Source organism: Mastigoproctus giganteus, chromosome 7 (genome assembly GCF_048544385.1).
Source record: "Mastigoproctus giganteus isolate SK-2022 chromosome 7, ASM4854438v1, whole genome shotgun sequence".
Classification (NCBI taxonomy): Eukaryota; Metazoa; Arthropoda; class Arachnida; order Uropygi; family Thelyphonidae; genus Mastigoproctus; species Mastigoproctus giganteus.
This window is the reverse complement of record NC_143581.1, coordinates 153,902,480-153,924,769: the sequence shown is the minus strand read 5'-3', so window position 1 is coordinate 153,924,769 and position 22,290 is coordinate 153,902,480. Positions and strand designations below refer to the sequence as shown.

General features: G+C 37.5%; 1 protein-coding gene across 1 annotated transcript in view; it reads left to right on the top strand.

Annotated features, from left to right (window-relative positions):
• LOC150083269 (uncharacterized) overlaps window positions 1-22,290 on the top strand; it is a 215,629-nt gene that overhangs the window by 169,708 nt on the left and 23,631 nt on the right. The window contains exons 13-14 of the mRNA XM_090377141.1: window positions 4,714-4,788; window positions 17,375-17,465. Of these exons, the coding sequence (XP_090233267.1) occupies window positions 4,714-4,788; window positions 17,375-17,465 (166 nt within the window). The remainder of the gene's footprint in view (window positions 1-4,713; window positions 4,789-17,374; window positions 17,466-22,290) is intronic.

Below are 22,290 nucleotides of genomic sequence, written 5' to 3'. Positions count from 1 at the left end.
GCCTTTGACGTGTAAATGGATGATTAAAATTCTACATAAGACATTCTGATATTCCTGTCCACTCCAGTTGGCCATGTAGATGACCATTTTATTCACTGCATTCATGGCTGTAACATGCTTGAGCTGGCTTTTCATTCCACTTACATATTATACCACAAAGACACCAGTTTTTCTGATGTTCCCTGGCCCCAGGTACTAAGCATATTCTTGGCTAAGCAATTTTTTTTGTGATCTATACAGTGTTTTTGATCAGCAGCAACAATATTAAAATAGTTCTTTCAAGTAAAGAACTACTTTAAAGCAGCTCTTTATTTGAGAAGTTTATGAGTAAGAACCCAGAAAGGAAATTCATCTTTTTTAATACATTTATAAATAATTTTGCTAATCAATCAACTTTATCAACTTCTTGTCCACCTAGCAGCACTGCTTCTGCCTTCCTGCAATAGAGCCAAAAAACCTGAGAGAAGAAATAACTCTTCCAAGGTTAAAAGGTATACAATAGACTACAACAAGCAGTCTGTTTATAGATCTTTTGATTCAGATCTGTTATACAGAGAAGTTGAACTAAATGTATCTAGTGCAAAGAGATATAAAAAAGAAGAAACTGAAACCTTGCTTCTTGTTTTCTAATACTACACTCCTTAACAGACATTGAGTAGGCTTTCTCCATTTTTAATTCAGAAACGTCTTGAAAATATTGCTAGCCCTCCAAATATGGTTTGAAAGTTACAATCTAGGGAGCTCCTAGTTGAGATGGCATTGTATAAACCAATGCTTCCCAAACTTTTTCCTTTATTACCCAAAACTGCTTATCAGAAAGTCCTTTTTACCCAATGTAGGTAAAACACTAACTGCACAGAAAACATATGTGACAAGTGGAAGAGAGATTGGTAAAAAACAGGAAGCAAACAATATATTTGATGCAATGTCTTTATTTTAACATCTCTAAACATTTTAGCAGCCACAAAAAATTTGGTAATTATTCACCATGAATATTTCATCACCCAGGTCCTAGGTAATGAGTATAATGCCACTGCTTCATCTTATTTACTAGTTCCACAAAATTGGGAGCAATTGGAGACAGAGTACACCTCATGGGGTTCAGCAAACAGTTTCATTTGTGCTCTTTATGAAGGCAAGGGTGGAAAATCCTACTTCACACATATAGGTGCTTGGAAACGGCAATAATTGCATCACGGCCTCCCTGGCTACCACAGGATATTCATTGTGAATTGTTAACCAGAAAGGCTCCCAATGGTTCTTCTTTTCTTTAAATAACATTTTGCACTGACTGCTTGACCTAAGATCCATCATTTGCTCTGCAAAACCATTAACACTCTCAGGGATTTCAGTTAAGTCACACAGAAATGGGTTTACAAACCACCGATATATAGACCTTTCTAGTTTAGGAAAGTATTCCTTGAAACACAAAGATAGTTTTGTTAAGTGAGTGATCACCACATCATCCTTGATTTCACTGAAATCAACCCATCAGCATCCAAGAACAAAGAAAGGATGGGGGAGAGGATGCAATTTTATGTTGCGCTGCCTTTTTTAGCTAATACTCGAGCTTTTCTTGAAACACTGTTATTTTTTCACTTGCAGAAATCCTATTTTTCTTTTTCCCTTGAAGTTGCAGATTAAGTGCATTCATGTTGGAGAAAATATCAACTAAATAACTAAGATCAGCTTCAGTTATTCCACTTCATGTTGAAAATTGTTTCAACGAGAGCATGTTTCTTTTCAACCAAAAACATTTCAATTTCAGTCCTCAGCTCCCAGAAGCAATTCAGAACATTCCCTCTTGAGAGCCAAAGGGTCTCCGCATAGAAAACAAGGTTCTTATGTAATGAATCAGTTTTGGAACACAAGGTTCTGAAGAGTCTCGCGTTTAAAACGCCTGCCTTGATTAAGTTCACTATTATAATGACGTTTTTCATGACTTCCTCTAGTTCAGGAACAAGACCTTTGACGGCCAGAGTTTGGTGAATCATACAGCGTGTTGACAGAATTTTGGGGTTGTTTGTTGCTTTGCATGAGCTATAAAGCCCGAACACTGATGCAGCATTGAGGGAGCACCATCACTGTTAATCCCCATGCAGGAATCCCACATTAAACCTTCGCTAAAAAATGCATGAGTAGCATGGAATATGTCAATTCCTTTACAGGTTGTTTTCAAAGGCTTGCAGTAAAGAAGATCTTGTTCAATTGTGTTATATTAAGTGGGTGATCACCACTTAACATAACACAATTAATAACTTATAATGGACGTAGACCATCAACTCCGAGTCATTGGAGAAATCCGTGGTTTCTATAGAATAGTTGACTAGAAAACTTACCACTCCGAATGATACGTCGAATAAGTTCTGCCCTTATGTCTCCAGCAATGATTTCACTTCGGCAACTAACAGTATTATTAACGGTACTGCTGCCACTTTTTGTGCTTAGTCAGACCCACACGTTATTTCGTTGATGTGAATAGCAGCTGGCTGGATGAGTGGTCCCTCTATTGTGTGTGGCATTTTTGATTTTTCAGTCAGGTAAGCCACTTCAAAGCATGCTTTTGCTGCATCCTTTTGATTAACTGCTTTGGAATCCTTGTTAGTAAGTCGCTGCTTCTTTATAAACCCTTCTAAACATTGAAAATGTGATGGTAAAATTCAATGGACAACAATGTTGGTTGTTTCTGTTTCGTATGGTCTTGGAGCTTACTCTTTTTCAATGACTCATTGCATGGAATGGCAGAGCATACAACACATTGTGGTTTCACGACTCCCTTGTCTTTGATATAGGTGAAACCTAGCTCAATGAAGTCCCTACTTCATGTAAAAAGAGCTGTTTGGTATTTGCATTTGTTAAGTGGAAAGAGAAAATTTTGTTCACTGGAAACCAAACTGAGGTCTGTTATTTGCACATGTCTTCCCATGTTAGGGGTGCACTATAGCCATAGAAGCTGATGTGCCAGTAAAATACCCAAATCAACTAACCAACCCTGTGTAAGGGCATACCCCCATTTGCCAACCAGTAATAAATTAGGGTGTATTACATGCCAGCCAACCTGTCTGCATTATCACAATGTAACGTATCTCACTGACTGCAAGCAGGGTTGCGTGGTGAAACTACAAGCATACTAAATACTAGTCTTTCTCCTATCATGTTTTGTAATCTGGCACTTAGACAAAGTTAATTTCATTGGTGACTTACCCAGTACAGGCTCTTCAGTTCACAAAAATGCTTCCATACCTTCAGAAATCCCCATTCTTCTTGTGCTCATCCTTATACGTAATTAACAGTGAAGATGACCTCAAAAAGATCTATTTCTTTTTACCATTTTACTTTTATGGTTTTCCTCTCTCTCTCTCTCTTCTCCTGTTTCACGGAGATAGGTCCTATGGTTTCCAATCCTTTGGCTTATTATATGCTCTTAGTTTCAACCTTACATATGAATAAATAAACAATATTTATTCATATGGAAGATGCAGTAACCTGATGTCTTATGATCAGAATTGCTTTGGCACTAATTACAAACACAAATAAAACAGCTGACTACTATTCTCTAGCTGAATTACCTATATACAGGGTGTCTAAAAAATATTGGTACAAACGTTTAGGGGAGGTAGGTAACATCTAAAGGAATGTGAATCGCATAGGATCCCATAACCGGAAACTTCACGGGAAAGTAGTAGCAGAGGCACAAGAAGCAGAAATGACACGAGACAGTAATTAGTGGCAAACATTTATTTGACATAATATTAACAATGGAGTACGAGATGGATGCATTTAATGATGTTACAACAGATGCTCGAAGGTTCCACCATGAGACGCAATGCATGCGTGACACCGATGCAGCATGGATTGGCGGACACGGTCGAACACACCTGGAGTTTCTTTGACAGTAGCAGCAGCGCAGACGAGTCTCGCCACGAGATCCATTTCCGTCTCCACAGGCGATTCATACACAATAGATTTGAGGGTCCCCCACAGAAAGAAATCGAGGCTTGATAAATCAGGTGGGCCAGGCAACGGGTCAACCACGGCCAATCCATCGATGCCCAAAATGCCTGTTCAAATGGTCACAAACACACCTTCCATAATGGGCAGGTGTCCTCTCATGTTGAAACCAAATGTTATGTCTCACATTTGCTGGAACATCGTCAAGTAACCCTGGTAGAACTTGTTCAAGAAAGATCCAATATTTAGCGGAGTTCATGCGGGATGGGCCGACTAAGCAGTCACCGGCCATACCTGCCCACACATTTATTGCGAAGCGATGTTGTGTCGCATGGGGGCGCACACAGTGTAGGCCCTCTACTAATCCATACACTAGGTGCATGTCTGCCAGCTCACAGTTCATATATCGATGCATGCTCTTCGTGCGACGACTACTGCTTGAATGAGTAAACCAGAAATTTTCCCTCTCCTGAACTGATGAACAGCACCGTGTACTGACTTACGGTGACGTTTCCGGTTATGGGTTCCTATGCGATTCACATTCCTTTAGATGTTGCCTACCTCCCCTAAACGTTTGTACCAATATTTTTGAGACACCCTGTAGATGGCAACTTCCATAAAGCTTTCCTTATAGTTTTTATGTTTAAAACTTCCTGATTTATTCATACTTTTCTTCACTGGTTACATTTTTTTCCCTTCTTGTTAGTGTTAAAATAACAATCATTTACTTTTCCTCTTTTTTTTATATATATATCAATAAAGGAATAAAATTCTGGAGAGTGAACATCATGCTTGTACAGGGTACAAAATTAATGAATTTTCAGAGGACAAGAACAGGTAAGTGATTTGATTAATTGAAATTTTATTTTTAAAATAACAAGTTTACTGTGTCCATTTTATATATAAAGAGAAAGGTATAAATAATTTAATTTCAGTGCTCAGTCTTCTCGTTTAAGTTGAGAGGAAACAGTTACTTCACAACAGATGGAAAGCTAATAAGTTTACCAAGTTTGTTAAAAAGAAGTAAATTTCATTAAAAAAAAAAAAATTAACAAGTAAGTCTTGCTTCTCAAACACTGCAAAGGAGAGTAGTGTTAAAATCTTCATCTCTGATTCAGATTAAGCCTACATCTTCTGAAATCCCTCCACTTCAAGAAATGTGTAGTGCTTCAGTTTGTAGAAACTCTGTTAAACAATTCCTGACACTTCTTGCAGAAGTTATATAACTTTAGCATGACTCAATGCAGTTATTTTTTTTCCAAGATGTGTGATGGTTTTGTATGGCTAGCAGTGGCCAATATTACTAATGCCTTTTTGCAGGTTTGTAGTTTACCAGTTTTTAGCTATTCTATCCCACGAATTCCAAAACAATAACTGAAATATAATAGACACTATATGTGTGTCAGAATTCAATTTTTGTTTCTTATCTCATACTTAAAAAAACAAAAAAAAAAAAAAAAAAACCAGGACTCTTTCATAAAGAGGTTAAACTCAGCAACCATATTTATACTCTCCGAGAAGTACAATAACTTTTTTCTTATTATTTAATCTGGCTCTTTTTGAGCAGTTTTCTCACAAAGGTAATCTAAATGACATACCTCTCTTCCTTGGGATTAGTAGACCCTTGAATTTTTTTTATATTTAAATACTGTTTTAAAACTAAGTTATCATTTTATACTAGTATATTTGAGCATGTGCTTTATTCTTACAAATGTTAGGTACCCCCTCTTATTTTTAATTCCTAACCATATATAATTAATGTTGCAGCCAATTAAATATTCACTAAAACAGCTTCTTGCTCCATTGTGTGGTAACATTAATATTTTTACTACATATGAACGGCTATTTAAATCTAGTTTACTTTGCTACATAGGCCAAATACCCTTTATTTAAGCCTAACACTTTTTTCCCAATCATTAATTTCCAAGTTTTTTTCTATATCTCCTTGTACTTGTGTTTTTTTTATTTTTATTTTTAAGTATGTGCAGGATTTTTGCTGGCACCTACTGGTAGAGCACTGTCTCCAGTGGGTGTGGGATTTTGTCCTTTATTTATATGGAAGATGCAGTAACCTGATGTCTTATGATCAGAATTGCTTTGGCACTAATTACAAACACAAATAAAACAGCTGACTACTATTCTCTAGCTGAATTACCTATATACAGGGTGTCTAAAAAATATTGGTACAAACGTTTAGGGGAGGTAGGTAACATCTAAAGGAATGTGAATCGCATAGGACCCCATAACCGGAAACGTCACAGGAAAGTAGTAGCTGAGGCACAAGAAGCAGAAATGACATGAGACAGTAATTAGTGGCAAACATTTATTTGACACTTCCTACTGGTAAGTATGGTCAGTGATTGTACTACCTGAGGTCCACCACGATTCACACTTAGTTGTGGCCTACTTCCTTTTGATGCAGAGGGACATTGGCATGCTTTCCAGGTGACACAAACACTTCACAGACATAACATTACACATATTTTTGGTTCTTTTACGGAGTTCTGTATCATCACAGTGTACCAAAGATCAGTTGAACTAACATTCTGGAGCCACTGTAAATAAAATACTATACATGTTTACACGTATTCATGGTGGCTCTCCTCATGACTTCACTGTTTACTGCTTGCATTGTCGCACAGTCTAATTGTCTGGTGAGCAAACTTTCATAAGATAAGTGATGTACCTATGACAAATATATAAATATATCTTCAGTCTGTTTTCAACAGCTAATTGTGATTATCTTTAGTAATACAAATTTCTTTCAATTTAATTTAACTGTATGCCTTATGATTTTGCTTCACATAATGAAACATTAATATGTTGATGATTAATTAATCTTGTGTAGAAAATCTTCTACATAACAAACATGATTGTGAGACGTGTACTGCCAAAAATGTATAGTATCATCTACACATAATAATGATTCAATTTTTTCATCTCCCAAAAAAAAAAAAAAAAAAAAAAAACCTTTGTGAATAACTTGCATTTTTTTTTTAAATGACTCATTAAATTTTTAAAAGGAGCAGTGATAAGATGCAGTGAGGTCTCTCCCTAAGTTTAACCTTGAATCATTCTGTGTTACTTCTTCAGTGTTTATTACAGATTTGCCTTTTTTATGAGGGATATCAAAAAGTCTGTACCCTTACATGGAAATAATAGCCTTAAAAAAAGTGAAACTTCACAGGAACTTTAATCCTTTTCTATGTACTCTCCATGCTTAGTAACACATTTCTCCCATCTGTGGATCAGTCGTTTAGTGTCTTGATCATAGAAGTCTACACTTTTTGCCTGAAACCATGATTCCACTTCATTGATAATTTACTGAGACGAATCAAAGCGGCATCCATGCAATGGTTTCTTCATTTCTCAAAACAAGGAGTCTGATGGTGCTAGGTCAGGAGAATAGGGTGGGTGCTGCAGTAGTTCGAAGCTGCACTGGGCAATAAAGTTGGTGGTGGCAATGGCCATGTGAGCTGGTGCACTATCTGACAGAAGACGGACACTTTGGTTAACATTCCACACCTTTTCACCTTCAAGGCATGTCATAACTTTTTCAAAAGATTTCTGTAGTATTCTCTGGTAAGTATGGAACCACAAGATAGGTAATCTGTCAGGATAACCCCTTTTCTGTCCCAAAACATAGACATCACCTTCTTCACAGATGGAATGGTCTTTGCCTTTTTGAGAGGTGGGGAGGAGGTGTGCTTCCACTGCTTTGACATGTCTTTAGTCTCTGGATCATACTGGTACACCCAGCATTTATCATTTGTTACCAACTGATCAAAAAGGTTCTTAATGTCCGCATTACACAAATGCAACAGTTGGCAAGAACATTGCTTCTGCAAAGGCGCAATCTTGGAACCCATCATACGGAGACCTTAGACATATGCAGATGGTCATGTAAAATGCTGTGGGCAGACCCATAACTAATTCCCACTGCATTTTCGATGAAATGAATTGTCACAGGTCTGTCACTCAGCACCAGCTGTTCAACCTTTGCAGCCGTCTCACTGTCTGTGGATGTTGATGGCCTAACTTCTCTTGGCTCGTCAAAGACACTTGTACAACCGCACTGGAACTCCCGTTTTCTACTTTTTTACAGTCATAGGATGGACAAATCTGCCCATACACGATCACGTGTGAGAATGAAATTTCACATGTTAGTTATCGAATATGTAGACAACTTATATTAAAAATGGCATCTTCCTACTGATGTTTTATCTAGGGCAGGGTACGAACTTTTTGATACTCCCCCGTGTATAAACTTTTTTAGGTGAAGGTGAAGAATGCCAACACGAGAACCAGGGAAAACTATGGGAAACTTACTGGACAAACTGGTTTGCTGCTACCATAGTTCCTGCATTCTTGATAAACAGACTGCGTGTGTCATCAGTAGCAGCAATAGAAGTCGAGAATGATAAATTGAGATTTTTAAGGTTAGGAAACATAACCTTAAAAACGTACAAAGAAATTAGTAATATGGTATTTTTAATAATGAGAAAAAACTAATCATTACGTTGTCTGTTATGCCTATGTGTCAATCGATATCTTTCTTGACTTATACTGTCGCTACTGATAACACGCGTAGTCTGTTTACTGAGAATGCAAGGAGAAACTGTGGTAAAACAGTTTGTCCAGTAAGTTCCCCATAGTTTGCCGTGGGTCTTGTGGTGGCTTTCTTTACTTTACCTTAGCCACTTTTTATTCTGTTTATAGGATTGTCCTTGATGCTTTTTAAAAAGCAGATTTTTGGTTCTAGATTTTTTTTTTTTTTTTTTTATGAAACTCAAACACGAGGTATTAAAATCTATAGTACTTAGTACCATGTATGGGTTGAGAAGTTGAAAGAAGATATTTATTGACATTACACTTGAACTTCTGTAGATTATAATTTTCAGGAAATATGTATGAAGGAAGGTTCCAGAAAACGGCAGTTGAATGAATAAACAAGGAAGATGAAAAGTTGGTTCTGTGAGTTTGAAGTTGGACAGTCAGTGGATGTTGGCGGCACATGTTCGGAATGTTTTGAAAGAGAGCATGGGAATTATAGTAGCCAATTCAGAAGAACAGTACCCGTGGAAGTATCTATATAAAAGGCAAGCAGTGGAAACAACATCAATGAGACAAAGAGTGGAGAGACTGTTAGAGGGGAGTCATTAATTAACTGAACAGTCGTCTTCTGAATGGAATCTAAAAGTCTGAGAGAGGTTTTGGGGGCAGTGCCCCCAAATAGTCATAGGATGTTCCACGGTAGGGCTGCTTTGCAGTTTGTACAGAGAGAACAGTTGTTTGGAGGGGGGGGGGAAGTAATGCCAAGAGCGAAAGAGAAAACTCAGTGTTTTGGATGTAGAGGTAGAAATATTGGTAATATGCATATGTCAAGAGAGATTAGGAGTCAGGGTAATCCTCGATAGAGATATATGATCTAGCCCACAGGTTCTTAAACTCTTTTTTATCTGTGACCTCTTTTCATAAGACAAAATTATTAGTGACCCCTGGCAGTACTGGTTAAGTTAGGTTTTTTATACTCTAGTCACTAGAATATAAAAATCTTACACTAGAGTCTGGTGTCATATCTTAGTTAATTATATGAATGATTATTGAAATTGTTTGTGTAATAATGCTTGAAGATGTTTATTTCTGCAATAAACTAAACAAATATAGAATGAAAGGTTGTAGTGTATAATAAAAGGTTGTAGTGTATAATAATTTTAATAGTTCTAGAATAAATATTTAATTTACTCACGTTTATCAAAGTTTGTTACGATCCACAGTTTAAGAACTGCTGATCTAGCCTAGATATCAGAGTTTCATCAAATATAATCATAGGAGCAGAAGAATTCTTTTTGCGAGATATAAAACAGGACTGAGCTTTAGGAGGATTGACTGAAATTAACTAAGTTATCTATGCCCCACTGGAGAATTACCTGGAGATCAGCATTTAAGGAATTGGTAGTGGATATTCGAGAAGTCAGATGTTTGTGCAGGGCAGGGCTTCTCAAACTGGATAAGATTCCTGGTCAATGAAAGAAGGTCATTAATATATAGAAGAGGAAAATAGTGGGAGAAAGAACTAAGCCTTGGAGAACACCAGCATTAGTGGAGGTGTTACAAGACAGAGAGGCATCTACTGTCACCCACAGTGAGCGGTTAGAGGGAAAACTGGATACTCAATTACAAAAAGCACTTCAAAAACCATAAGATGGAAGCTTATTTAGAAGACCTTTATGCCAAATATGATCAAAAGCCTTTGAAATGTCAAGAGCAACTGCTTGAGTTTCACCAAACTTTTCCATTGAATTTGTCCATAGATGGGTAACATAAGCCAGAATATCACCAGTGGATTGGCTTGACGGAATCTATACAGGCAATCATTGATCAGATGGGAGGTTTCTAGATACATTAAGAGTTGGTAATTAATTGGTTTCTCCATTACTATAGAAAGAGTAGAAGTAATTGCAATGGGAAGATGATTGGATGGGAGGGATTTGTTATCAATTTTAGGAACTGGCTGGATATGAGCGAATTTCCAAACAGAAGGAAAAGCACCTTTGAAATAAGAAATTGAAAAAAAGGTGACACAGAACAGAAGTAAGTTCAGGAGCACGGGTTTGAGAACAAGTGGAACACCATCAGGACCAGAGGCTTTCTTAGGGTCAAGATTGATCAAAATCCTTCTGACATCCTTTCGAAAGAAGACTACAGAAGGCATTGAATGGAGTGTACTGGGAATGTTGGAGGTAGTTTACCAAGATCATCAATACACGAGATGGAAGAAAAATAGGATGCTAGCAGGTCAGCTTTATCTTTGGCTGAAGTGGCAATAGAACCATCTGGTTTTTACAGAGGTAGGAAAAGAGATTGGCAAGAGAGCAGAATACTCGGCTTCCATTTGGACAAGAAGCAAGTTTTCTACTCTTAGGCGCCTCTGTAGCCAGGTGGGCAGGAGCAGCAGTACGTAGCACTTCTTGATTAGACCGGGGTTCGAGCCCGTGACCACCAAATACGGAGGATGCGGAAAGGTTAGGGAATGACCACCTCATATCCCCGGAGCAATATGGCCTTAGTTGCTAATGCTCCTAAAACCAAGCAACAACATTCTACTGGGCGCCTCCGTAGCCAGGTGCAGCAGTGTGTGGCACACGCTCCTTGATTAGAGCGGGATTCGAGCCTGTGACCACTGCATATCCCTGCAGCAATATGGCCTTAGTTGCTAATGCTCCTAAAAACCAAATAACAAACAAGCAAAAAACACGACAATCTAGTTTGGACTGATAACTGCTTTAAAATTGTTGCGAGCTTTGGTGTAGGCAGAAAATGACCCTGGAAATTTGCAACAAGCCAATTATGATATACAGCATTCTTCTCTTGAACAGCCTTAACACATTTATTGGAAAACCAAGGTTCAGCTAAAGGATGAGATTTTAAGGTGGGATGTGGAATAAAGGATTTCATCCCTACAAGAATAATTTCACTGATACGATCTGAGCAAATGTTGACATCATAAGGTTTGAAACAGTAATCCGATCAAAGAAAAGAAGAAAAGAAATTTTGCATTCTTGTAAAGGAATATAGTATCTATCTCTTCATCAGTGTGAAGCGGGTGCAATGTAAAAATATGCAGTTGACTTTAAGGTGCTGAGTGGTTAATAATCAGTTCTGAGCAGCACTCCCTGAGGATGACTTGGATAGGTTTCAAAATTTGGACAGAAAAGTAACAGCTATAATTTAATGCAGAAAAATGTAAAGTCTTACATTGGAGAATATTGGATTTTGCTGTAATTTTTGTGGGTTTTAAAGGAATAGTAGAGAAAAAATAAAAAATTTCATTCAATATGATATTGTATGCTATTTTATCTTTTCTCTGATATATATATAGTTATATAATTATACAGCTAAGGCTTGAAGTACTGTCTATTTACTCATCAAATTTTCAGAAAATGTTTATTATTTCAGTACAGTAAACCCCCGCGAATAGCAGGGGTTACGTTCCTGAGAAATGCCGCGAATACCGAAAATGCGAATACTGAGTTATAGTTCCCATAGTAATAAAGGGGTTCTGTTCCGAAGTATGAAATATATAAGAAAAACTAGTATAATATTTTGTCTATGTATGTTTTATATGTGCGTTCATAATATGACTATGTACATAGACAGTACATAGTGAAATGCAAGCATATGGCATCGAAATGAAAATAAGAGACAATTTAATATTAAATGTAATATTTATTAGAAATTTCAAACCAGCGCCTTTTCTAGCTAAAAAACTTATCCCGCCAGTGCTATCACCAGTTTCGTTAAAGTGTTGATAAAAGAGTTTTGCCTTTTCACGAATGATGAGTGAACTTAATGGAATTTTATTTTGAGTTCGGTCTTCTATCCACAGATTTAAAGCCTTTTCTATTTTTTTCTAATTTAACATCATGAGTTACAGAGCAAATTTTTGAAGCAATTAGCACGTTTTCACAGACACTACGGTGGATTTTTTCTTCCGATTTCTTGATTGATCGTACCGTTGACTCATTGATTTTATAATGTTTTGCCACTGAGGAGACACTTTCACCATTAGAAATTTTATCTAATAACTCAATTTTATTCGCTATGTCATCACCTTCTTTGATCTTTTTACATTTCTCTTGTTATTCGTAGCCATATTTTTGTACGGGTTTGAATTAATTTGTCCACAATAAAGTCACTTTCTTCCATTAACACACTCGAAAAAGTCTGTTTTACATCGCAAAACGGTAGATTTATCACTTTTGTAGCATATAAATTGATAAATTTATTCAATTTATAAGCATATAAATTAAAAGCAAACGACGAAACCTTCCATGACAAGAGCATAACACATATTGAACAAGGATTAACGAGAAGCATCCACGCTCGTGATTTTGTGACCCCTCTCCCCCCACCCACCGAACACTGTTTTGACTGGTGAAGATAATTTTAGCCACGCCCATGTTTTTTTTATGGCAGAAAATGTTCATGGCACTTTTAGGTTTCATTTTATATTAAATCAGCGACCGCGAAACCGTGAATACAGATACCGCAAATAGCGGGGGTTTACTGTACTTACCTCTGAGATCCGTGATTAGGGTTTTAAATTCGTAAAAAGTTAACTACATTAAATTAAATAAGAACATGCTCTGAGGAAGAAAAAGTGCACTGCTTTTCCCCCAGTTGTCGTCTGTAAAAGGAAACTGCACATAAAGTAGGACTAGGGTGGAGTGTCAAAAATCAAGAGCCTAAACGTGAGACTTTCGATGTTGTCATCGGTTATGTGATATAAGCAGAAGGTAGTCATTTATAGTATCTTTAACCCCCAGGATGCATCACATTAAACACATGGAAATCTGAGATGTGTTGGCACCATATTGGTGAAAGTTTTGCCAGTAATCTAGCGTTTAGGATTTTGTTTGTTGTCTAAAATTACAGTGGTAATGCAAAACAAATAACATCATTAACTTGCATATTAGAACACATCCCAACACATACAACAGTGAGCAAATCACCACAAACTCGGTAAAGACACTGATGTTGTCATTCAAAAAGCAGACAAAGGAGACACCACTGTAATTTTGATTTTGAATAAGTCCGCATACACAAAGAAAATTTGAGAAATTCTTTCAGACAAAGACACATACAAAATCGATAATACATACACAATCTCCTTAAGACAACTTAGAGCCAATAAAGAAATAAATTTGGGGCTGTCAAATTACACAAAATAGGCCATCCGTTATGACGTATAACCTCATATAAAAAACCAGTGTTCGCTAATCTATCATCATTCCTCGTTAAAATGTTCTCACTGTTAATGGAATTTTCAGAATTTAGAGTGTACAACACCAATCAAGTGTTTGACCAAATTAATATCATTAACATATCAGATAAATCAGCTAATGCTCACGTCTCACATATCACTATAATGTTAATGTTGATTACACACTACAGAAACCCCACTCTTAAAGATCATATGACCCATAACATGAATAATATTATAGAATTAACCACCATCCTAGTTAGAGCGAGACTTGTTTATAAATTTCTGAAAAGCAATTTATGAACAAGTTTACGGGCTCCCAATGGGATTAGGTATTCGAACCCTGCTTTCTGAAATTTATTTAGCGGCTGTAGAAAATCAAATACTCAAACCGTTGCCTCCAGAGATTAAGTTATTTATATGATAATCAGATGACATATTGTTAATTGGCAATGGGTTGATTATCGGTAAACTTTTACACACCTTTACAACTTTTACAATTTAATTCTGTGCACAGTAGATTAAAATACATCTTAGAACTAGAGGAAAATCATAGAATTAACTTTTTAAACTTAACCATATATAAATCTGGTAAAAAAAAAAAACCCAGGACACGAGTATATAGAAAAAAGACACAGGAAAATTTTACTTTTATTCTCACCACCCTTAAGTACAAAAAAAAATCTGTATTATACAACCAAATCCACAATGCTATTAAATACAGTTATTCACAGGAAGATAAAACAGATACAACAACAATATTTAACAAAAGCTTTCATAGCCAGAAAATACCCCAAACAATTAATCCAAAATACTGTATTAGCTGTAAGAAATAAAATTAATAACCCCTCACATTAATAGGACTGATAATAATTATTATTAGTCCAAATACACCAAAGTTACACTCCCATACCATAGCCAACTTTCACGGCAACTACGTAACGTCTTTATAGGCATCATACTGGTCTTTTCCTCATACAAAAAACTAGGGACCTGCTTTAGCAATTATAAAGAGACATATAAATACAATATCTGTGACAAACAATATAATATATCTTATTAAATGCCTACCAAACTGTAATGCTTGTTACAAAGGTAGCACCACCACTAAATATGGATCATCCAGGCTAGCGAACACAAGAGCATATTCTTAGCATAGCATTGGCATTAGTAGAGGCATATGATGCTACAAAAGCAAGCTTATGTAGCATTAGCCAAAAAAAAAAAAAAAAAAAACCCTTCCCGTTTCACCTGTCCATTCACTCCAAATACGGCCGACCGGGCTAGCCGAGTGGGTAAAGTACCTGCCCGGCAACCCAAAGGTCGCGGGTTCGATTCCCGCTTCGGGCTTGGATCAAAGTACTGCAAAAACCTTGGGAGGTGCAATATGGCCACAGAAGCCGATGCGCCAACAACTACCAAATCAAAAAAAAAAAAAAAAAAAAAAATCACTCCAAAGGTTTGTTTAAGTTCAGCATTGAATTTATTTAAGCTGTCAACTCCCACAATGACAGATGGAAGTTTGTTCCAGCAATCAACCACCTGCTGGCTAAAGACAAATTTCCACACATCTATTCTACAACTATTCAACTCAATTAGAATTTATGCCCCTTCAGGTGCGGAATCTGAGCAAGAGGAAGAATCCCATTGGCATTGAGCTTGCTCAATGCTAAAGGCATTATACACCTGTATCATATCACCTTGCAGGTGCTTAGTTTCCAGATGTTGCAATTTGCAGAACCCAAGCCTATCTTGGTAACAGCAACCCTTTGGGATAATCACCTCCGTCCCTGCTAGCAAAATTCCTATATATCATTGACAAGACTGCATGACCTGCCCTGGCAGCCCGTCTGCACTGTTCAGAAAACTTCATATCTGACTGCACAATTACCACCAGCTCTTTTTCAATGCAGAGACTCAGTTTCCACACAAATAGAAACAGTTGCTTTCAAAGTATACTCATGTAAAACTAACACGTAAATAATCATTAAAGACAATTATTGCCGCCCATAATCCATCTATCCACATAAGCTTTTAGACCATCACAGTTTTAGACCTCTGCCCATTAATCTGTATTACCCGCAATTCACCCTTAGTAACAGAATTTTCCTGCATTAAATTGTCGTTCTCACAGTTTCCGTACAAATCATTGTAACTGTTATGTAATTGGTTTCTAGAAATTTTGCCATCGTGAACATTAACTGTACATGTTCTGGCTATTACTAGTTCCCTTGCATGCAGGGCAGGTTCTATCTCGCTGAATGATTTGCACTACATCACATGCCCTACAATTAGCACATACAGGAAGTTTTTGCATACAGTGACTGTTACGATACCCATGGCCGCTCTTTGCACAATGGCTACAAATTGGTTCTTGACGAGTACAAGTCTTTGCAGTGTGCCCAAACGGTTCACAGTTATAATACATTGTAATCAAATAAAAAAACATCCAGTCTGTAGGACCAAAGGCATATATACACCCAACCTTGTTTCTTCAAAAACTCAAAACAAACAAGACTACACCTCCACAACCTAATTTCTACCTGTGTGCCCTCTATTAATGCTCTGAAATTTAATCACTACTTCTCTCTCCATCTCAGTTCTACAAATGTTTATTTGCATAAGATTTCTTTGAAGGTGTTCCTCCATAAACTCCTCTTTATCCACATCATAAACAATTATCTAGGACTAGGTCGCCTTATCCTCTTTTTTCTTAATTTCCTCCACATCTTTAGCATTAGCCAATTCCAATACAATTCTCATTTCAGCATTAGGGCGAATTATTTACTTGCACCGATCTGAGCATTCCTGTCATTACTTTCGTTATGGCAGTCTGCAAGTCCTTAATTGCCTTGAGATCAGAATCATCCTATGCTCATAACCAAAGCATCAATCTTTTGATTTGCTGCAACTTTCTTCACTGGCCCCACTATTCTTCTGTTGGACATTCTAGAATTCCCTTAACCCCTTTTGTAGTACATTGCCATAGGTCAGATTCTCCATCTCCTGTGTTTGTGCCTCCATCATAGAGGCCATACCACATATCTGGGGCTGATGCAACTCCAACATCCTTTCCATGCAAACTACTCTATCCTTAAGGTTAGAGTTTTCCAATCCTAACTAAATTATTGCTTTATCTAAATGTCCCCGGTGCAATAGAATACCTTCTATCACCTTCGGAAGTCCAGCTTGCTCTTCAAATAAATTTTGCTCGAAGCCTCTCTGAGATTGACTAACAAATCCATCTATCTCTTCAGAAATCTTCCCTTTTTTGGGGGTCCGTACCAATTTCTTCTCCTCTGATTTTTTTCTCATTTTGAGAGGTAATCAAATCATCATCCAAATCACCTTGATGGTGCAAAATCATCAGTAGTATGGCTGTTCATCTCTGTCTGACCAATCACACAATGATCTCCTTCTGGCTGAAAGCTAGCATTCTCAATATGTATATTACCAGATCCCTCGGTAGCCTGCTTTTACTTTTCAGATCTACATTTAAGGTGCCCTGAATATTAGATTAATAGGAATTCTTTGAAGTGTTTATTGACATTCACTATAAAAGAAAATAGTTTGTTATTCTATTTGAATGAACTAAATATCAAGTTTTACTATGAAATTTGTGTGAATTTATTGTATCATTTGTATTTTCTTTTCTAGAAGTGATCTCTCAAATCATCTTAAAGAGTGGTGCAACAGAATACAAGAAATTATTGCCAACCAGAGAAATTGCAGAATTTCTGCTTCAGAAGTAAGACATCTCATGGCTTTTAAATTTCTTTTTAAAAAGATATAAGTGACTATATGTAGTTCACATCCCCATGCAAAATAAGTGGTAAATTTGATACAGAGGGTGATTATGAAATTCACAACTATGGTTTTATTGAAAGCAGAAATGTGAAACATGTACCAAAAGGCAGTACATCCCTAAGTTTGATAGCTGCTATCTGTGCATTTCTTTTATAATGTATTAGAGTTCTGTTCAAAAATCTAATAACCATTTCTTATTCACATTCTACATTGATTGAGTAATCTTTATCTTCAGTTTGTGAGTGTAGTTTCTTGGGAGCACACAGATAATGCCTTACACAAAGCTCTCATAGCAAGAAATACAAGAGGGCTAAGTCAGTTGACTTAACCTTCTTGGATTTCTAAAAGTCTTTTGGAACTAAGTCTTTTATATGTAGTTTCCTTGATGAACACAAACTACACATGTCCAGGTTAAAATGAGTGGAAGCACCATCTTGCTGGAATCTTGTAATGGCACTTTTATCGGTGTTGAGTTGTGGACTAAGGAAATTTTGCAGTTATGTCCAAGTAACAGTGCCCATCCTGGTCACTTCCATAACCACAGCAACTTTAGGACTGCTACAGTTTTAGAGAGCTGCTTTCTCACAAGTTTGGTATCCCTATGTGAGCATGTGTTCTTTCACAAGGAACACATTGTTGTAAGAAAAGCTTCTCTTGGAACAGCCTCTTCTATATGCTCAAACAATTTTCAAAACTGATAACTATTTAACTTTGTCACTTGATGCTTTCACCAGTCTCAACTTATATAGCTCAGAATGCAGTCTGACTCAGGCAGTTGAGTAAAAGGTTCAGTCACCACTAATCACTATACAGGTCCTAACAGGTTTAAAATTTATTGCACCACTCCATAAATCCACAGAAAGTAAAAAGCTATTAAAATATTAACCAAACAAAAATGTGAATGTTTAATCCACATTAAATATGTTTAAGTGATGGGGGAAGGCATAAAAGGTTAGAATAAACTGCCTGCTGTAATGCTTGAGATTTCGGCGCCTCCGTAGCCAGGTGGGCAGGAGCAGCAGTGCGCAGCAGATGCTTCTTGATTAGACAGGGGTTCGAGCCTGTGACCACCAAATACGGAGCATGCGGAAAGGTCAGGGAATGACCACCGCATATTCCCGGAGCAATATGGCCTTAGTTGCTAATGCTCCCAAAAACCAAACAACACAACACAGCTTGAGATTTCACTACTTAAGTAGTGGTAATAAACCACAACATTTTATGAGGACCGATACAAAAGTGATGCCTCCCAATTCTTTGCTTTCAAATGTGGTGCTGTAGATCATTTCATTTGTCACTGAGTGGTCACTAGAGGTCTCTAGTTTCACCATACTGAGTGGTGCTGTGATCAGTCTTGTGAGTGCAGCACACAAATAGTTCAAATTGGTGAATGTTACAGATATACATACCAAGGAAGAAGTGAAGCCTATCGAAATCCATATGTTTCTCAAAAATGTTTATGGTGACAATACTGTAGGTGTGAGTACGTTTAGACGTTGGGTAAGACTCTTTAAGAGTGGGGAAAGTGACATTGTTGACAAGCCCTGAAGTGGCCGGCCAGTAATGTCAGTGATAACAGACCACAAGAGCCGGATTGATATGCTGATCAGAGGACTGCTGCATCACAACATGCGAATTGTGCGATGCAGTAGGTATAGGAAAACCTGCTGTGATAATCATCATAAAGGAACTTTGCTACAAGGTTTGTACCTGGTGGGTCCTGAAAATGCTGACACATGAGCACAAAGAAACCTGGGAAGTCATCTGTATGGAACTCCTCCAGCACTACAAGAGTGAAGGAGAGTCTTTCACGCATAGTCACAGGTGACGAAACCCAGGCCTGCCATTATGACCCTGAAACAAAGAGACAGTCGATGGAGTGGCACCACACAAGAAGTTCAAAAGACATCCTTCTCTCGGTAAAGTCAAGGCGACAATGTTTCGAGACAAAGATGGGGTCTTGCTTGTGGACTTCTTTGAGCATGGCACCACAAGCAACTCAGATTGATATGTGGAAATGTTGAAGGTCTGAATCCGTAGAGTTCGACCGGACAAAAACCTTAATGAGGTTCTTCTTCTTTGCTACGACAACATACAACCCCACACCAATCTGTGCACAATGGAGGCCATTGCAAAACTGGGGTTCACTGTTATTTCTCATAGCCCAGATTTTGCACCTTCTGACTATCACCTTGTCAGCCTGCTTAAGGTTGCACTCTGTAGGACCCATTTTGCACACAGATGAAAGAATCTGTGAAGCCCTCTGGAGGAAGAGTAAGTACTTTTGCAGGATTGGAATACAGCATCTGACTCAGGGATGGCGGAAGTACACAGAAAATGGGGACTTTGCGGAAAAATAACAGTGTGTTTATTAATGATTGAGGATTAGTTGATGTAAAAGGCATAGTTGTAAGAATTAAATTTTCTGAGTCATAAAATAGGAGGCATTACTTTTGTACCACTCCTTGTATAACCACACATAACAGTATATATATATATATTTTTAATGTTATAGTTAAAACATCTCATGCAAATATGTTTAATGCAGCATAATATTGCTTTCAAAAGCAGTTTATATTACAACTTGTACACCCTTTACACTATTCCAAAAGTCTTTAAACAAGCACAAATTAACAACTTAACATAAAATATTACTTGTACTTATACATACTTACTCATTTCCTACTTGTATGCACTAGAAGTAATACAATATTCATCAGCGGAAAATTCAAATCACAAATAACATAGGAGAGTTGCACACAGATATACAATGCTGATGAAAGAATGATGTAATGCATATAAAAAAATGCCCACACTGGAAATCAAAATTTGCAGTAACACTGGATGCGTTTCACATCAAGAACACATAGTGTTGATAGTCCTTAAATAGTGACATGAGGCATCCCCATACAATTCAGTTTCTCTTCTGTACATCATCCATTATTAATAATACAAAATTTCTTTGGTATATCCAGCTTAAAACTCATAACACTTGTAATTTAAAGAGAGAGAGAAGTGAAAAACACAACAGACAGACCTTCATTCATTCATAACAGTGGTTAATAATAGTAATAGAGGCATGTGATGCAAGAAAGCAAGTGCATGAGCTTATGTAGCATAAGCCAAAAAAAAAAAAAAAAAATTCACACAACCATTCCCACTAAATGTTTGTCCAGTTCCTCCTTGAATTTATTTAAGCTATCAACTTCCACAGCGACAGATGGAAGTTTGTTCCAGCAATTAACCATCCGCTGGTTAAAGGCAAATTTCCACACATATATTCTACAACTGTCTTTCCTCAATTTGAATTTATGCCCCCTTAGGTTCGTAATCTGAGCAAGTGGAAGAATCCCCTCAGAATTCAGCGTGCTCAACCCATTCAACCATTGCCTTATACAATTGGGATAATCACCTCCTTTTTCCCTGCTAGCAAAATTCCTGTATATCATTGACAAAACCCCATACACCTCAATCAGATCACCTCGCAGGTGCCTAGTCTCCAGCCGCTGCAATTTTCAGACCTTAAGCCTTTCTTGATAAGAGGATCTCGTCACTCCCCTCACCAATCTTGTTGCCCTTCTCTGTACATGTTCAAGAAAATCTACATCCTTCCTAAAATGAGGCCTCCAGACCTGTACGCAGGACTCAAGGCATGGCCTAACCATTGCCTTATACACAGGGATAATCACTTCCTTTTCCCTGCTAGCAAAATTCCTGTATATTATTGACAAAACCCCATGACCTGCTCTTGCAGCCTGTCTGCATTGCTCGGAAAACTTCATATCTGACTGCACAATCACTCCCAGGTCTTTTTCGTTTTCTACCACCCTAAGTGTAGTATAACACAGTTGGTACGTTCTTCTGGGGTTACTTCTACCCATATGCAGTACTTTGCATTTGTCAATGTTAAACTTCAGTTGCCACTTCTCAGCCCATCTGCCTAAATTTTCTAGATCCGCTTGCAGTAGCACACTGCCATTACTGTCATTAACAACCCTGCCAACCTTTGTATCATCTGCAAACTTTGACACTAAGCCTGATATACATTCATCAATATCATTGATAAATACACAAAACGACAGTGGGCCCAACACCAAACACTGTGGAACTCCACTAATAACATTAGTCCACGAAGAGCAACACCCATTGATTATCACCCTCTGCCTTCTCCCACTCAACCATCCTTTTATCCATTGTAGAAACTTACCTTTAATACCATTCTGCTCCAATCTGTACAGTAGTCTTCCATGTGCAACAGTGTCAAAAGCTTTCCTGAAATTCAAGTATATGATATCAAAATTATTTTTTGCATCCAGTTCCTGTGTAACCACATCATAGTATCCAATCAAATTTGTCAGACAAGACTTTACCTTAACAAACCCATGTTGTGGCCGAATTATTGCTGCAGTCGTGTCTAGATGATCCTGTAATGCATCTTTAACCAGTGACTCCATTATTTTACCCAGAACAGAAATTAAACTAACTGGCCTGTAATTACTCGTGTCACCCTTCGATCTCCATTTGTGAATTGGCAATACATTTCCACAACCCCCAGTCCATGTGGACCTCCCCTGAGTCCAAGGAGGCTCTCATAATTATAGCTAAGGGTTTGCTTAGTTCCTTTGCTGCCTCCTTTAATATAACTGGATAGATCCTATCCACCCCCAGGAGCCTTTCTTATGTTTAACTTCAACAATTTCTCCTCCCATTTGCTCTCGGTTATTACAAAATCATTAAGCATTCTGCTACAGTTTGATAACCTGGCA